General features: G+C 38.9%; 1 protein-coding gene and 1 long non-coding RNA gene across 6 annotated transcripts in view; both read left to right on the top strand.

The window, feature by feature from the left end:
• Positions 1-1,060: 1,060 nt before the first annotated feature.
• LOC149188853 (plasma membrane, autoregulation-binding site, misato segment II, myosin-like, tubulin/FtsZ protein) overlaps positions 1,061-18,542 on the top strand; it is a 303,802-nt gene continuing 286,320 nt past the window's right edge. For all 5 annotated transcript variants that reach the window (XR_016255843.1, XR_016255844.1, XM_089411709.1 and 2 more), the window contains exon 1: positions 1,061-1,382. Coding sequence is in view for 3 of the 5 variants with exons in the window: in XM_089411709.1 (XP_089267835.1) it covers positions 1,311-1,382 (72 nt within the window). In the remaining 2 variants the exon portion in view is untranslated. The remainder of the gene's footprint in view (positions 1,383-18,542) is intronic.
• Positions 2,553-3,824, top strand: LOC149188854 (uncharacterized). The gene is made up of 3 exons (XR_016256311.1): positions 2,553-2,947; positions 3,179-3,332; positions 3,564-3,824. It is a non-coding gene; the product is annotated as an uncharacterized LOC149188854 (long non-coding RNA).

An 18,542-nucleotide genomic window follows, 5' to 3' on the forward strand; every position in this document is an offset into this window, starting at 1 on the left:
CATTCGACATGCAATGGAGACAAATTGAGAAAATTCAGAAGCGTTTGATTACAAACAAATTTAAGATTAAAAGTACAGTTCTTTATGATATCTTGTTAAGTGAAACAGGGACTGCTCCTATTGAAGTAATTGCTATGGGGCGAGTCATAAGGTATTTAAAAAAAATTGAGCAAATGGAAGAGGGTAGATGGCCTAAGGTTGTCTTTAATGATAGATTGTGCAAGAGCAAAAAAAACTTGGATGTAGCAAAATAACAAATGGTTTAGTAAATGGGGTATTTGCTTGAATGCGTGTCCCATAAACAACAAAGAGATAAAAGCTTTTGTTATGAAAAAGTTCCACAAGCGTACTTGGGATAAGGAGTTAGGAACAAAGAAAACATACTATATTGAAGTGTTTAATCCCAATCATAGTCATCAACCAAAAACATACATAGAGGCCAATATCTCTTGGAGAGCCAAAATTCTTATTGCTCAGTTAAGCACTAATCCTCATCAACTCCATTGTGAAACAGGGCGCTGGAAAAGACCAAAGGAAATGTGGGAGGAAAGAGTATGCATTTTTTGTTCTTTCGGAAAAATGGAAACAGAAAAACATTTCATTTTAGAGTGTGAGGCTTTCAAAGACAACAGGGAAAGTTATGCAGATATGCTAGGAGCTAGCTCTCGGGATAATCTATTTAGCGAGGTGTTTGTTGAAACGCTGAGAACATTTATTTTGAAGTTTCACAGAAAAAGGACCGAATACATCAAACATATAAAAAAACAATCTGTCCCATAAGCTATCTTTAGCCTAATAAACATTAAAATATTTTATTTCTTCTTTTTTTCTTTCTCTAACAAACATAATGTACGAACACCTTACCTCAAGAGAGCATAAGCCAATCGGATTTGATCACACGTGTCATCCTTGGATTTGTTATTAATAGGAAAACTCTTCCTCGTAAAAACGCCGTCGGTGTAAAAATAAAAGAAATTGTGAGGATTTTAATTTATTATAAAAATAAATTAAAAACGCCACCGAGAGGGAAAAAAATGATTAAACTACTTTTTTTTAGTTTTTCGAACCTCTAGAAAATTGACGTTGTATACCCTTTTTCCCAAAACTTGAATCTATATCGAAGTGTCTGACTCCGCAGCTCGTTCAAGAGTGTATCGAGTCTACCGGTTTTTACTTCACTTGAGGCCAGCGAAGGTGTTCAGAACGAGGTATCTGCTACAGCGGCGGCGGTGTTTGGTCTTTGCTTGGTGTGCATATCCATATTCAAATTCTCTGTTCACTACTCGAAGGTTCTATTCAGCTGCAGAAATATGAAAGAAATCATTACTGTCCAAGTGGGTGGCTTCTCAAATTATGTCGGGTCTCATTTCTGGAATTTTCAGGTAACTTCCATCCAGGCATACATGTCTCTGATGATGTTTTTCTGATTCCTTGGTAGTGATTTCTGCTTTGGCAAACTCTTCAATGGTTCCTGTTTTCAGTTCTAATTAAAATTATTGAATATGTTTGTTAAATCAAACTGGAGATATTTCCTTCAAATGAATACTGCTTCGGAGAGTTTGTATGAGCTTATTTTTAAATGAAGAGATAATTTGGCATGGTGATTATAATTTTTTTGTGGGAGTGCTTAGAGAAATTTGCCTCAGGCAAAGGGCTGCACTGCATTGCACGGGCTTCCTTCGACTTAGGTGTCAGATCAGAGGGCCAGATATTCTGCCAAAGTCGCTTGAGAGTTGCACCCAACGTCCTCCCTTTTTGAGTCTGATGTCATTGGGGCAAGGCAGGCCATCTAACAAGAATGTAACATGCTAGATTGCTTAGTACTCTGTCAACCTCATTAGTCAACCAAGGCCCTTTTGGCTACGATCCTTACTTTGTATTGCCAGACCGAAAGCTTCGACATTGGTTTCACGAGGTTACCATTTCAAGTAGCATAATTATAGTGTTTCTCAAAAAGCTATCAATGTTTTATGGGACTGGTATGTAAGGCCCTCTGGAACATAGAATTGGAAAAGCCACAAATTCCATATAAGTTTGACATTTTTTTTTCTAAACAAATTCACAGAATAATTAGAGGTACCATCCAAGAACTCCATCCATCAACAATGCCTAAATAAAAGGAAAGGCAACAAGAGTAGCAAAACACTAACCATAATTGCCAGAAGCCTATGCGAAATACAAAAACCTTGTAAAAGCGGAGAAGATGGAATAGGTACAGTCGAAAAATGAAGAGGACTGCTTGAACTTAAACAAGACAGAACAGAAAGCCTTCTGGAATGCGATATTTCCTAATATGAAAGAAACACTGAATATATGCGAATTCAAGACCGGATCAACAATATCAAAAGTTTATATGTAAAGAAAAAAGCAGAGCCATTCAACAGGTAAGCAGGACATACAACAAAAGTATGTATCTCCATGATAGAATATATTATAACTGTATAAAGTTTTTTAACAGAAATGCTTAATGATTGTATTAAAAGAGGCTGTGGCCAAACTAACAGCTTAGAAATACGAAATTTAAGGAGGCTGATTGTGACTTGTAGGTCTTTACTCCTCCCTTCAAAGTGCTGGGAGGAGAAATGTCAATGCTTACTCCTACATCTGTGCTTTCTTCCAGAGTCTTGGATACAAGGATAAATTCTTACAAATTAATTGGATAGCAGAATGCAGAAACAATACATAATTATCAATTAGGATGGAGAGTTATTCCCACTTTAACAGGGGTGAATCGAAGGAGAGCTGATGGCCCAAAAAAGATTTTGTTCTCTCTTTTTCTATTCGTTCTCAATTTGATTTCCTTCCCCTTTGTGAGGAGTGGAAGAGTGAGGGACATTCTTCAGAACTTCAGCATATGATGGAGATTCAAAGGACGCAGATGAAGAACATGCTACACTGAAGAATTCTTTTGAGCATGGGCTGCCTTCTCATCCATAGGAGTTTGCTGGTTTGTTTCTTGAACTGGTTCCTATTCTATTATATTTGATTCAACAACCTCTGGATTCTTTTGACTTTAGGGTGGATCTGCTCCACCTTCAGGTTTTTCTTCTTTTGCTGTTTTTACTCCATTGCTTTGCATCTCTGGATCTTCTGTTTCAGGAGATTCATATTGGTTGTTGGATAGAATGGATGGGCTGACTTGAGTTTTCTTTTTTGTCTACAACACCTTGGATTGCAGATTTCTTTGAGGGACCTTTTTCCTTGGCTCCGAAGATGGGATGTTCTACTGGGGAAGGTTTCATCTACTTAACAAATCTACTCTGCACTGATTGCTCTCATTTGGTTGGACTGAGGGGTTGGACCAGAGTTTTGAACACCATAGGAGTTTCCTAGTTTGTCTCTTGAACTGGTTCCTCTTATATTATATTTGATTCAACAACCTCTGGATTCTTTTGACTCTAGGGTGGATCTGCTCCACCTTCAGGTTTTTCTTCTTTTGCTGTTTTTACTCCATTGCTTTGCATCTCTGGATCTTCTGTTTCAGGAGCTTCATATTGGTTGTTGGATAGAATGGATGGGCTGACTTGATTTTTCTTTTTTGTCTACAACACCTTGGATTGCAGATTTCTTTGAGGGACCTTTTTCCTTGGCTCCGAAGATGGGGTGTTCTACTGGGGAAGGTTTCATCTACTTAACAAATCTACTTTGCATTGATTGCTCTCATTTGGTTGGACTGAGGGGTTGGACCATAGTTTTGAACACCTCCATGTTCGTTTGAGATGAGTCTCCCTATCTTTCTCCACTGAGAATAAACTCCACCGCAGCAATGGCATCTAGGGTTCTGGCTTGACAGACCTCAGTCCTCAATCTGGTGGGGCTTATCAATACAGGCTTAGAAATGGTGGTGGCTTGGCTGAACCCTAGCCATGTGTTGGGCTTGGCTAGACTTTTGACCCGTGCATAGTTAAAAGAATTTTTTCTTATATTCATATATATGGACCCACCTTTACTATTGAGAAATTAATAGTATAAAGATTTAACTAAAGGGAAAAGCAAGGTTGCACGAAACGGGAAACGGGTACGAGTTTCCGAAACGGGAAGCGATACGAAACGCGACCTCCCCAAATTTTGGAAACGGGGAAATGCGAATATATATATATATATATATATATATATATATATATTAGGACATTTAAGAAATATGTGCAATCATAAAGCATATATGATACATTTTAATTTATTACATTATGATAAAACTGTCAATTGTCAATGCATAAACTATAAGTATCTAAATTTGCATCACATTTACTCATAAATAATCACATAATGAAAATAGAAATATCCAAAATTAGCTAAGAGAAATTTCTAATTTCTTGTCTCGTGCTTGATTGGAGTCTCCTCCTACATAGTCGAACGACCTTAATGCTCTTGATTAAATACAAGTTTCATACCCTAGTACCCTACATTCTCTTGATTATTGGGAGTCTCCCCTACATAGAGGGCTTGGTTCTCTTGATTAAATACAAGTTCCATACCCTAGTACATGATAAAATCCAATGGAAACATTGCAATCCCCCCAATCCTGAAACCCTGAAAAACAGATAAGTCTGCTGGATTTTGAGTGAGATCTAAAATTCTACTTTTTGCATATGAAATCCAATGAGGGCGAAACCACTCTCAAACATCCTGAGTCATTTCATGGTAATGTTAAAAATTTAAGTAAAAGGATGAAGGATGAAAATGAAAAATAAAGGAGAATATCACTTTTATTTTAAGAATTTAACATTACCATGGACTGCATATCAACACTAGGGCAAAAGTTCACTTTTATAACTTTAGACAGGCATTTGGAAGCAACTAGAAGTCACTAGGCTAACGTAAGAATAGATTAGAAAACAAATAAAATAAAATAAAAATAAATAAAAAACAAGTAAATGCTGAAACGTGGGTCGTACGGCCCTCAAACGCGTTTCAGGCCGTACTGGCCACGTTTTAGTTTCGTGAAACGTGGCAGTACAGCCTGAAACGCGTTTCAGGGCCGTACCAAACGCGTTTCAGCGTTTCGTACCCGTTTCCGTAAGGAAACGCCCTTCTGCCCCACGTTTCCTGCAACATAGGGGAAAAGAAAAAATATGGAAGGTTATCAAGCATAATATCTAAAATCTGGATTAGAATGCTTAGTACTTATCAGTGATATGTTCAACTTAACACTAAGCAAGGATTCCCAAAAGAATTTGAATGAAATCCTCATATCAAAGCTATGTTCAACCCAACCCTCGCTAAGGATTACCAAAAAAATTTGAATGAAACCCTCATAATACCCATACATAACGCAGGAGACAGAATTTCATCCAATTATAGGATAATATTGGTGAAACCAATCTGTGCAAAACTCTATTGGTATAGTTTCAAGAGAAGAAGTTAACCCCTGGAAAGAGAACCATATGGTAGAGCTAAAGGGTCAACCCGGTCAAGCTGTGTGTAGAGAGGGGCACATAATGATATACCACCTAGCCACTTTATGGATAGTAGCAGAAGAATGCAGGGAAAATAAAGGCTGTTGCTTTGCATATTTCTAAAAGTGTTTGACAAAATGCTGATAAACAAACTTTGCAAGTGTATGAATAAGCTAGGAATCCCAAAATAATATTAGGCAATAGCAGAAGCACTATATCATAAAGTGTTAGCAATGAATGAAAACAGATGGAGTATGGAAATGTTAAAATTTTCAGCTCAATGTAACAGTTTACTGCACAGTTAAAAAACCCAACAGCCTGATCATTTTAACTATTATCCAAACTAAAATCTGATCTATACTCAGAAACTGAAACACATCACACTGAAAAAATGTTGAACAGCAAAAGTGGAACTGACTGTCAAACCAGCTCCTGCTTTCTAGTTAACTCAGTAAAATATATCTGCTACAGCAAACTCAGAAAATTGATTCACTACTTGAAGCTCACACATAAAAACTGGATGAATAATTCTACTTCCACACCCTTGCTTTAATAACTGAACCAGAGGGTCATGGGTTACAAACAAGTTGGACTAAATCTTCTCTAGTGCCTAGTCTGCATGGGACAACATGCCAGAGGAAGAAATATGCCCCAAAGGCATGCAAACCTTCTTGGGATTTTCACCCTCCTATTCTAGATTTATGCACTGGCTCTATTACTAGAAAACTGTGCTAAAGAAAGCACTTCCCAAATTTATAAAGTCTGTTTTATAAAAACACTTTTTCCTACTTAACAAAGCAATCTATTCAAATTCTGGAAAAAGCATAAAGAGAACGGCACTTGCTAAAATTAGTTGAGCTGCAGCGCTGCTGAAGATAGAATCCATCTGTCTATTTCAATCAACTATGCATCACTTGGAAGCTTCTCTAGTGCACCCTCAATCTGTATGAATTTGCTGCTACACACTGGTGTTCAACGGCTGGTGAAGACAATTTTGGAGGTACATTCTAATACTCTCTCTTAGTGAGGAAGGTGTTCTCAACCAGTCTAACCTTTCCTTCAACATCTCTAACTTCTCTTTTGCTAAGGGTTTCATCAAAATATCAGCAACCCATGAATATGAAGAAACATACTCCGGGATTATTGCTTCCTTCGTAACTCTGTCTGTGGTAAAATGGTATTCTATATCGAAGTGCTTGGAGTGATCATGAAACACTGGATTCGAAGAGAGCTTGATGCAACTCTGATTATCAGATTAAACAACTATGGGCTCCAACATTTGTTCGGTTAACCTCGTTATTAGTTTGTGAAGCTATATAGCCTTGCAACCATTTGTGATTGTTGCCATGTACTTTGCTTTTGCTGAACTGCAACTCAGCACTGCTTTCTATTGAATGAGGATATGACTCTTGAATCCAAACTGAAGTAACACCTTGAAGTACTCTTCCTGTTACCAGCATCTTTTGTATAGTCAAAATCAACAAATCCATGCAACAATAGATCACCATCTCTTATACCACAGACCATAGTAACCTGTGCCCTTAAAGTATTTGAGCACATGTTTTGCAGCCCTCCAATGGATCTGTTGGGGCTCAATCATGAATTGGCTCAATGCATTCACTAGAAAACAAATATCAGGCATGGTATTCATTGGATACACAAGGAAACCAATCAACTGTATGAATAAAGAAAGATCTACCAAATCTGAATCTATATCAACATATAACTTCAAATTTTGCACCATAGGAGTGGCTAGAGTTTTACAATCCATCATCTGAAACCTCTCTAAAATCTCTACTGCATACTTCCCTTTCCCAAAGAAGACTTACCCAAAACACTTCCAAACCTCCAAACCTAGAAAAACACATTAAGCCAATGCCTTTCATGTCAAACTTGCTACTTCTTTTTGCACCATGTGATGAGCCTTTCTAAAATATCTGTTAGGAAAAGGTCATCTACATACAAGACTGACATAAGTATATCAGATTTATCAAATAAATATTATGAATTAGGATCTGTAAGAATCTTAGCAAAATCCAAACTTTGTATGTACTTATCAATTCTCGAGGACCAAGCACTTGGTGCCTACTTTAGCTCATTAAGGGCCTTCTTCAACTTGCACACATCCCAACCATGCACCTCTAAAGCTCTTGGCTGATTAATGTATACTTTTTCCTCAATCAGGATATTAAGCAAAGTTGTCTTAACATCCATTTGATATAATGATAAACCAAATACTAATGCTGAAGACATAATGGTTTTGATGGAAGTATACTTGGCAATTGGAGCACAAATCTCCTAATAGTCTACTCCCCCTTTTCGAGAGAATCCTCTTGCGATTAGTGACATGTTTCAACTTGTGCAACCACTTGGAATCAGTCATTGGCTTCCTCTCTAGTCTCGACATTATCTCCCAAACACCATTCTTTTGTTGAAAAATGTGTAACTAGGTTCGGTCTTCATAAATATGAAATGTACTTTAGATTCTTGTATATTGTAAAATGAAAGAAAATTATTATTATTTTTGAAGCATGGGTTTCATGCTCAAGGTATTTTATTTTATAGGTCAAGCACCCATTGAGTGCTTCTAGGGTTTGTCCTAGGTCAAGAAGTCAAAAGAGTCATTGTCACAAGTTGAAGACCCCATTAGGCACATCGTAACTTGTAAAGAAAATAATTTTTATCATTAAAATTGTCAAAATACCATGCAAGACCAAGTCGGCCTGGCAGTTGGGAAATCAGCCTATTTTGAGGAGCCACGTCCACATTTAGAAGCCTATATAAAGGAGGGAACTCGAGGTCCTTGGAAGACATTCATCACCCAGTCATCCAAGTGAAGAAGAAGAGCAAGAAGGTAGCAAAGAAGGTATAGGACGAAGAAGGCTTGTTTATGGGCTATTTCTCTCTCACACGTGTGAAGGAAGGCTAGGGTTTTTGCTACTAGATTAGGGTTTTTCTTCTGCAGGTTCGATCTTGAAGAAAGAAGAGAAGAAGGTCAGCGAAGGTAACTTAAGTTCATCCTCAAGCACCAGAAGGAGGAAGCCAAATGAAGGTTTGAAGAAGCCTTGGGAGGCTAGAATAAGCTCACACGTATGCCAACAGCTGCAGTTAGGAGGGCCGAAAATTTCAGATCTACAGTAGAGGCTGAAATTCTGAAGCTGGGGGTCGAAGTTGTGTTGCTGGAAGAGATTTGACTGGGTTTGACTTGGACAAAGGAAGCACATCATCTGGGAGGGTTGGACTTGGTCTTGGAGGGTATAGGTTTTGGTATAGAGGTCTTGGACTTCGTTAATTAAAAAATCTATAAAAAGAGAAGAGATTTGCGGGTTTTCCTCTCAAGTGGAGAGGTTTTGGCCTTGGCTTGCAGCTTACATTTTGTGTTCTTGTCTACTATTGTTTTTTTTGTTTTCATAGCTGTTTGATGATACACAAACATAATAATAAATGAAGAAGCTAATAAGTAAGAAAAAAAAGTAAAAGACATCACAAGCAGTTATCAAGAAAAAGAGAAATCATCCTAACCATTGCCTTATAGATTTCTCAACATGGTATCAGAGCTAAGGTTGGCTAAGGGCATAATGAAGATCTCTACTACACTGAAGCAGTTCCTAAATAAGTGTTCAAAGGTGGCAAGTCATCTCAAGAAGCGCATCAAAGAAGTATGGGATCTCCTATTTTTCTCTAAAAAGGAAAGTAACCAAGACATCAGGATGAAGGATTATTCTTAGCACTGACTAGCACATTTCAAGATGAGAATATTTGGGTAATTGATAGTGGAGCATCAAGGCATATGACTATTCAACGTAAGTGATTGAAGACATTATCAAAAGGGAAGTCTTCTTACTTACTTTGTAGAACTTGATGATAATAAAAGCTACGCTGTGAGAGGAACTGGATCAACTTCAATTGAGTTGGAAAATGGAGGAAACATTCATCTCAACAATATCTTATTTGTTCCAGGTTTGCACAAAAAATTACTTTCCATTTCATGCTTAGAAGACAAGGGCGATCGAGTTGCATTCATTGATGGAAAGGTTGTAGTATGGGGTAAAAACTCAAGCACAGAAGATGCTACAATAATTGGGATTCGTGATGGAAGACTCTATAGGTTGATAACTCCCCTCGCTCAAGCTTTGGTTCACATTGAAGTTAATCCATGTGAACTTTGGCTTAGAAGATTTGGTCATCTCCACTACAAAATCCTACCAACCCTAAATACCATAGTAAATGGCATCCCCGAATTGAAAGAAGATCATGAAGGAGTTTGCAAGGGGTGCATTGGGTAAAAATACCAAGAGACCATTTGGAAGCAATGCTTCAAGGTCAAAAGAAATCGTGGATCTTATCCATTTTGATGTCTGTGGTCCTATGACTCCAAAATCAATTGGAGGCCATCTATCCTATGTCACATTCATAGATGACAGTTCAAGGAAAACTTGGGTTTACTTAATGAAATCCAAGGATGAAGTCTTTACCAAATTTCAAGAATTCATAGCTGAAGTAGAGAAACTTACAGAAAGGAGAATCAAATATTAAGATCTGATAATGGAGGAGAATATACTTCAAAAGAACTTATAGCCTTCTGTAAGGAGTCTGGGATTAAGAGGGCACTGATAGTCCCATATAATCCCGAGCAGAATGGAGTTGCAAAATGAAAGAATCAGTCCATTGAAGAAAGCGTGAAAGCAATGCTACATTATCAAGATTTGCCGAAAATCCTGTGGGGTGAAGTAACAAAAACAACTGTATACATACGAAATTGAAGTCCCCATAGGTCACTAGATAACTTGACTCCTGAAGAAGTATTCACTGGGAAGAAACCAAGCATGGATCATCTCCGAATTTTTGGTTGTCCTATTTATATTCATATACCAAAGGATAAGAGAAAGAAGTTGGATCCATCAGGCATGAAGGGAACTTTTGTTAGCTACAATAATTCTTCTAAGGCCTATAGGATCTACATCAAAAAAGGACACCGAATAAAAGTCAGTCGAGATGTAATATTTGATGAAAGTATTGCATTCAAGAAATCAAAGGATCTCCCTATGGACTCTAATGATCAAGAACTTCCGATATTTGAAGAAGAAGTCACTAGGAAGGAAGAAGAATCAAACCATGAAGATAAAGGTCCTAGTGAACGTTATACAACTTGTGGTAATCCTTGAGACCAAAAAGAGACCTAACTAGTTAAAACCTACTCTATTGGATGCAGAGGGACATGGAGCTGCTAAGGGCACATTTAGGGAAAGAAAGAAACCAAAAAGGTATTTAGGGTATGCAACATATATGTCAAAATTAATAGAAGCAGAACCATCCACTTTTGAAGAAGCTGTCAAACATCAAGAATGGAAAGATGCTATGTGTGAAAAATCCGTTACCCGATTCCTACTGAAACATCTGATGTTAATTCTTCTAATTGTTAATTCGATTAAACAATTTACTTATTGTGTGCTACGACAAATATTGAATTAAATACACTGCAACCTACACAAATAAAAATTGCGGAAAATAAATACAGCATAGGAGAGAAATAATCATCACACACATCTACACAGTTATTTTTGGACAAATGTCCCCTAAAAAACCTAGTGTGGGAAAACCGGTGCAGCAACTGAGGGTTTGTATTATTAAGCAGTAGTAATCTGAGTACAAATCTATGGATGCTTCAAAACTAGCAATCCATGCAGAGAAAATAACTGACAAACGTCTAGTGAGAAAATTCTCACTTCCACCGGTGATCCGACACTGACCTTAGTTCGAGATGAGTTGTCCCTTACCGCCTCTATGTCAACCTGCTCTGACCAACGCCTCTCTCTCCTACTGCTGATCAGTTGTTGCTCTGGGAAATCAATCTTCTAGCTGTCCGGGCTCCCACTTCGGTTCCTGCCTCTGAAACTCGACTTCTCCTCAGCAAATACGGATATCCCTCTGAAACTCTGCGCTGACTTTCTGCATTGCATCAACCTCTCTATGGAGTACACTGTCTCTCTGCTATGCACTCCCCGGATCAGGAAAAATTCCTCCGGTCTACTATCCTTGCCCTTCTCTCACTGCAAGAAATCACTTCGAATCTCTCTCTGGCAACTGCTGCGCTGCTCTCTTTCGAAATTCGATCTCTGATCTCTTACTCGATGTGTTTTCCAAATGCCCATCAAGCCTCCTCTTATAATCCTTCAGTTGAGAACCAATGACCCAGATTAGATCCTAATCAATGGCTCATATCATTTTGGCTTGATCCTGGTCTTCTTTTAGAAGTTTCACCCCTAGTTTGATTAATACCTTTTAATTATTTTAATTTCCTAAGTTTAGACTTAGGCACCCATTAAAAATAATTAATTATTTTAATAAAACTGTCTCCGGGTGGAATATCTCAAAACGATTTCTGGGTATTGTGGAATACATGCGTCCAAGCCTCCTTGCAAATTTTGAGGCTTAGAGCACATCTAATGCTACTAGAAATCAACACTATGAATGAAGAATACCAATCAATAATGAAGAATGGAGTATGGGAGATCGTACCTAGGCTTGAAGACAAGTCTGTGGTAACTTCCAAGTGGCTGTACAAGATTAAACATGCAGCAGATGGAAGTATTGACAAATATAAAGCAAGATTTGTGGCTAGGGGCTTCTCTCAACAAGAAGGCATCGATTATGAAGAGCCATTTGCTCCAACAACAAGGTATACAACTATTCAATCATTGGTCTCTTTGGCAACATTGATGGGATGGAATATACATCAAATGGATGTTAAAACTGCATTCCTGAATGGCACAATTGATGAGGAAGTCTATATAGAGCAACCCTTGGGATTTGAAGTCAAAGATAGAAAGGCATATGTCTGCAAATTGAAGAAGGCATTATATGGCCTTAAGCAGGCACCAAGGGTGTCACGGCCCCACGTTGTGGCGACTCTAAGTCCACTTGTGAGCGCTGTGCGGCACCAACTCACTTTTTTGTTTCACCATCATTACTAGAGCGTCTGAACTACACCTACTTCCAACAATTAGTTTATTTTCAAGTGTTTCTTCAATTATGCAACGAAATTATCATTCATTCAAGTTCATTTATCTTCTTTACCATTTACTTCATAAAACATGCGATATTCAATGAACATCAATAAACGGTGTACACATGCGTTTATGAAGGGAGGGGCCAACTCCCCAAAACAAGTCCTCCCCAATTGTTATTATACTTCAACAAAATATAATACAGTCTTTTACAAGTTTACAATGTGTGACAGTTGCTTGGTTGCACCAACAACTCGTTCACACAAGTTTGCCCAAGTTGTGCTGCTATGCCTGCATTCCCTGCCTAGTTGTGTAGTTCTGCTTGCACGGTCAAGTTGTGCCACCTTTGCCTACACTGCCTGCAAGACGTGCAACCTCTGCCTGCACTCTCAATAAACCCCAAGTTTTGCCCAACCGAATTGTAGAAATTACCTGTTCAGAAATCTGCCTGGTTTGCCGCCTTGGGCGGGCACATGGCCTAGGACACTGCCTGCTGCATGCGACTGCCCTGCCTTGCCCTTGGACACCCTACAATGCTTTTGCATGCCGCCCTGAATTGTTCCGTTCACCTTCGCCCTTCGCTCTGAACTTGTGCGAATTGGTTGATTGGTGATGCCCCTTGGTCGACTCCCACTCCTCCAATATATAGCCGCTCGTCCCAATCCAATTACTTGAGCCAACACTTCCATACTTGGTTAAGCCGACACGTTCACCTGCAGTGGTGCCCCACCCACAGGTTGACCTGTCGTTTGATGGGACGAAGCAGGGACACGAAAGCGTCATTTCTCAAAAATCTAGGAAGTGAAGCGTCTCAAAAGCGTTTACTGTATATATATATATATATATATATATATATATATATATATATATATATTTTATATATATATTTTTTTTGCATTTATATTAAAAAAGAACATCCCAAATACCAAATTAGTTGTAGAAGACATGAAAACATGCATATTTTTACATAAATCAAAATAGATATGGCATCCATGATTCCATTGTACATCAGTGATTAATTATTCGAGCATCAACCATCTAGATTCTAGCAATTATATACATACATCAAATTTTTAAGCATATCATAAAACATAAAACATAAAACATTTAGAAGATAAAATCATCAAACATTCAAGTAACTTATCTAGCAAGTGAGCAACTGTCAACATGAGTCATGTCCAAAATTCAAATAATAATGTTTACAAAATAGGCCACTTGGCCACCACCAAGACTCAAGTACACACTGAACTAGGAAGAGTAAGACAAAAGGTTTCAAATTCACAACAAGAGTCTACTGAACTAGGAAGAGTAAGACAAAAAGTTCAAATTCACAACAGGAGTCTACAAGTCTAATATATGACAAAAGTAGTAAACTGTGAATATATCTACTAATCTCTTCTCCTTCCACCACAAATAGGATGTGAGCCTCCACGTGGTGGCAATGAAGAAGATAGTGGCTTTGGAAGTTGTGGCAGTGATTGTGGAACTGATGAAGATGAACTTCTGTGTTGGTGTTGAAGCATGGAACCTGAAAACCAAGGGACCAGATGGGGGTTCCATCTCAATTTGATCATCATCATCCTGGATAAGAGCATCCTCCAATTGCTCTAATCACAACACTCCATCTTCCAAATTGGGCTCCTTTGGTTTTTTGTCCCAAACCTCGAGGTCCTTATTAGTCTTTGCATCATCACAGTAATGGGAAAACAAACACAAGTTGCAGTGAACATAGACCAAGCTCTCTGCCCGGTCTAAATTTAACCTGTTCCTTTTAACACTGTGGATGAAAGAATAAGAGCTCCAACACCTCTATGCAGAAGAATTATTTACCACTTGGGATGGTACTCGTAATGCCAAAGTTTGTAGGAGTGGAGTAGCACCTCCATGCATGTTCCACCACTCAAGAGACAAAAAATTCTCTCGATCTCTAATTGCATGTATGCTCCCAAATGGACAAGTGCTAAGCGTATATTTGCTTAAGGGTTTCCATACCATGGCAACCTCCTCCTCATCAGGGACTAATTTATCCAATACTTTCATATAACCAGATAGAACCTTTGGATCTAGGTGTGGTTTTTTACTGCCCCCCCAGGTGTTGGTGTTGAAATCCATGATGGATGATAGTATTTAGGTGTCAAATAATACGCTAAGGCATGCAATGGAACGTTTAGCATATCCCATCGTTTTTCCATCTCTGCACGAATATAACTATACAAGGTGATATCTCTAGGCTCAACAATGTCTTTAATCTGCCCCAACATGCTATCCATTTGCTCGTACACCTCCCCAATTATTGGTCGATCTGAATCTACAAACTTGATTATGTAATAAATTGGTTTGGTGAATTGCAAAACATATTTAATCTGTGACCAAAAGTAACTGTCAAGAATAGTGTCCTTGGCTACATTAGCACCATCTCTATCAGTGTTAATTTTCTCCCATGATTCAGAGGTCCTTATATTAGTTAAAGCTTTTCTCACTTTCACTAGCCACCTAAAGATGAGGTAATAACTTCCAAATCTTGTTTTTGCAAGTTTAAGCAACTGCAACTTGGAGTAAGTGCGATAAAGTAGTTTACCCTTATTTGCCTTGTGATAAATTTAATGAGTTGCTTCCCTCTCTTGTAAAGCTCATTAATCCATCCACATTCTTTATGCTTCACAATATCATGCATTAAAAGGTTCAATGTGTGCACCAAGCACCCAGACCAAAAGATGTGTGGATGAGTACACTCAATAGTTTTTCTTGCTGCCTTACAATTTGCTGCATTATTAGTGATTACTTGAACCACATTATTAGGACCAATATATTTGATTGATTGCAATAGGGGATCTGTAATGTTTTGGGTAGTTGCATTGATGGAGGAGTCGTCATGAGATGTAATAAATACTGCACCACTAGAAGAAACACCAAGAACATTTATCAAATGTTGGTTTCTAACATTTGTCCACCCATCTGATACAATGGATACCCCACAATCCACCCACTCATTTGTAAAACGTGTCAAAGCTCTTTGAACCTTTGCTTTTTCTCATTGTTCTAGCTTTCTTATAGTTGGGGCTCTTGTATCCTTTTGGGGCTTCATTGATGGCCTTAATCATATCATGCCAATAGGGAGAGCGAAGCACATTGAATGGTACACCCCAAGCACAAAGAGACCAAACTATCTTTCCATCCACATCATCCCTCCTAGCAACATTTAGGAAATCCCCTGTTGTTATTCTACTTCCAGAGGTTGCAGAAGTACCATGAGGAGATGAGCTACCAAATCTAGAGGTTGCACTTGATTTAGAACGAGTTTTTTGTTTCTATTGTTGTGCAACCTCCTCTATTTGGATGTAGTTTCCTTCTTTGTTCAACTGAAACCTTTGGGAAAATTGCTATCCCCACGACACCCTTTTTTTCATCACCGTCCAAAACCCCACAAAGATGCCTCACACAGGTATATGAACCACTATATGGTTTTCCTCCATGACAACCACGAGGGCACAAAAACTAGTAGCTTCCACCACCTTCCCCCCTTCAAGTTTGGTCACATAATTCCACAAGGGTGTCAATGCATCTTTCCCCTCTAGCATTTCAATGTTCTCTTCACCCCCTTCCTCTTCTTTCTCTTCATCATACATTGGGTCACTCATATGGTGACTGCTAGTTTTTGTAGCATCATATGTGTTCTAGCCACGAAATTTGGTGGAGAGGCTAGAATACATGAGATCTTCAAAACCCATAAATCGTTTCTCGAAATTCCACCTAGAAGTGTCTCAATTAGATTATTAGCCGATTTTTAAATATTTCCTAAGTCTAAACTTAGGGAATATGGTTAATTAATCAATTTTAATTGAGATAAGGTGAGAATCATCTAGAAACTCACACAGATCGATCCAGAAATGATCTGAGCCATTGATTAAGATTTAATATTGGCCGTTGGAGTCCTAAAAAGAATATATAAGAAGTGATTGATGTGGTGATGAAGAATACACCAGTGCAGATACTTAGTTGCCCAGCAGTTGATTTTCTCAGAGGCAGAGATTCAACAAGGAAGATAGAGCCAAAGGGTGAGTAGCAGGTGGCAGATGGAGTAGCAACATTCCATGTGGAAGTATTCCAGTCCCGGGAAGTGAGAAGAAAGCCGAATTCCCCAGAGGTTCTGCGCAAGCACTGTGCGGAGTGATGCAGGAGGCTCAACATATGGCTAGGGAGGCAATTTCGGTGGAAAAAATTAGCTGTGGGATAAGAGAAAATTATCACAATAATTTTGCCAGTATTTTCCTCAGATTAGATTGCCAATAGAGCATCTAAATTATTGTACTCAAAATTGCTGTTGAAGAATAATAATAAAATCCTCATTTGCTGCACCTATTTTCCCGCATTGGGTTTGTCCGGGGACAATTGTCCAAAAATAACTGTGTCAAAATTCTTACGTGTGTGCTATAATTTCTCAGTTTCCAGTATTTAAGTTTCCGATGTATTTTTATGGTGAAAATCGTAGTTGTGATTTTATTCATTGTTTGTCATAACAAATAAACTGCAAAATTTAATTTACAGTTAGGAGAATAATTTCCAGTTGTTGCAATAGATGAAGTTTTCATATGGTATTAGATTCATAAGTGATCAACCGGAAGCTCATAAGCAAAGGAAAGAATTTTGTTGCTCAGAAGGAGTAGCAGGCCGAAATTCTTGAGGCAACGCAGTTCATTGCCAGGCAGGCTGAGTTACTTGGGGAATTTTTCAATTTTTTACAGTGCAGGAGGCAGAAAAAGTTTGAATCTCCCAGATAAGTGATTCCAACAAGCAGAGGGAGCTGCAACAACTCAGTTTTTCGCTAAGAAGATTCCTGGTTGGACGCAGAGGGTTTTGCTGCAACTTGTAGAAGCAAAATCAACGTCGGGATGGGAAGAGGAATAACACACAGTATGTCCATGAATCAATGTGATATTTAGGGAGCTTCAGAGTTACCTTCTAGTTTGGAGGATGAATTTGCTTGCTTATCAGGCTCAACTTCACAGGATACCTGGGATATAGACAGTGGGGTGTCAGCTCATATGACAGGGGTTAGAGAATATTTCTCTAGCTACAAGGAGCAGCAGATGGACTTCCAGATTAAGATGGGAAACAAAGCTAAGTGTACTCCAGTAGGGAAAGGTACCATCAATTTCAGGGGGAGTTAGGTACAAGCACCAACGCTATGGATGTATAGCATGTGCTAGGATTGGGTATGTGTTGATTTGGGGTAGCATCAGATGTGCTCTAGCCACGAAATTTGGTGGAGAGGTTGGGGCACATGAAATCTCCAATACCCAGAAAGGGTTTGGGCAGATTCTAAACAGTTCAGGAGATATTAAAATAATTAATATTTTTAATGGAGTCCCTAAGTCTAAACATAGGGAAAATAAAATATTAATGTGGTTAATAGAACACTGTGTTAGAATGGTCCAAAAGACATGGATCAAGCCAGATCTAATCTTAGCCGTTGATTAGGGACTTAATCTTGGCTGTTGATATGTCAACAAAAAAAGTATAAGAGGAGGCTTGAGGGTCACTTGGAGAGGACACTAGAGTGATCAGTGATTCTATTCTCTAGAGCGGGGTTTGCTAAGAGAGATAGAATTAGTGATCGGGATTTGCAGGCTGCAGTTGAGGGGCATTGAGTACAGAGAGACAGAGAGGCAGAAATAGTGCCGGGAGAGCAGCAAGTAGCCAGAGAGAGTGATGCAGTAGCCGCCAGGGCTCACGTAGCGCCACACAAAGGCAGCCAGGAGCTGCGTAGAACCTCAGAGAGGCCAGCGTTGCTGACGCAAAGGGCCAGAAGGCTAACGCAGGGCCTCCTAATGCTGACGCAGACCCATTCAGGGTGACGCAGGGCCGACGTTGGGCAGAATGGGGCTGACGTAGTCCAGAAAGGGCAGACGTTGGGTTTTCTAGGGTAGATTGTAGCTGAGGAGCTGCCGGAAGGATTATTCGGGGTTTCAACCAAGAAATCTGTCAGAAATTGAGAGGTATTACTGCCAAGGAAATTCTCTGTTGGGTAGGCTAGTTTCGGCACCCAAATTGTACTCTGATATTGCTTAATAAGAAAACCCTCAGATAACTGCATCGATTTTCCCACATTGGGTTTTTCTGGGGACATTGGTCCAAAAAT

This window comes from Pinus tabuliformis, chromosome 3_1, assembly GCF_031772625.1.
Source record: "Pinus tabuliformis cultivar Carrire ecotype Pingquan chromosome 3_1, CPIR1, whole genome shotgun sequence".
Taxonomy (NCBI): Eukaryota; Viridiplantae; Streptophyta; class Pinopsida; order Pinales; family Pinaceae; genus Pinus; species Pinus tabuliformis.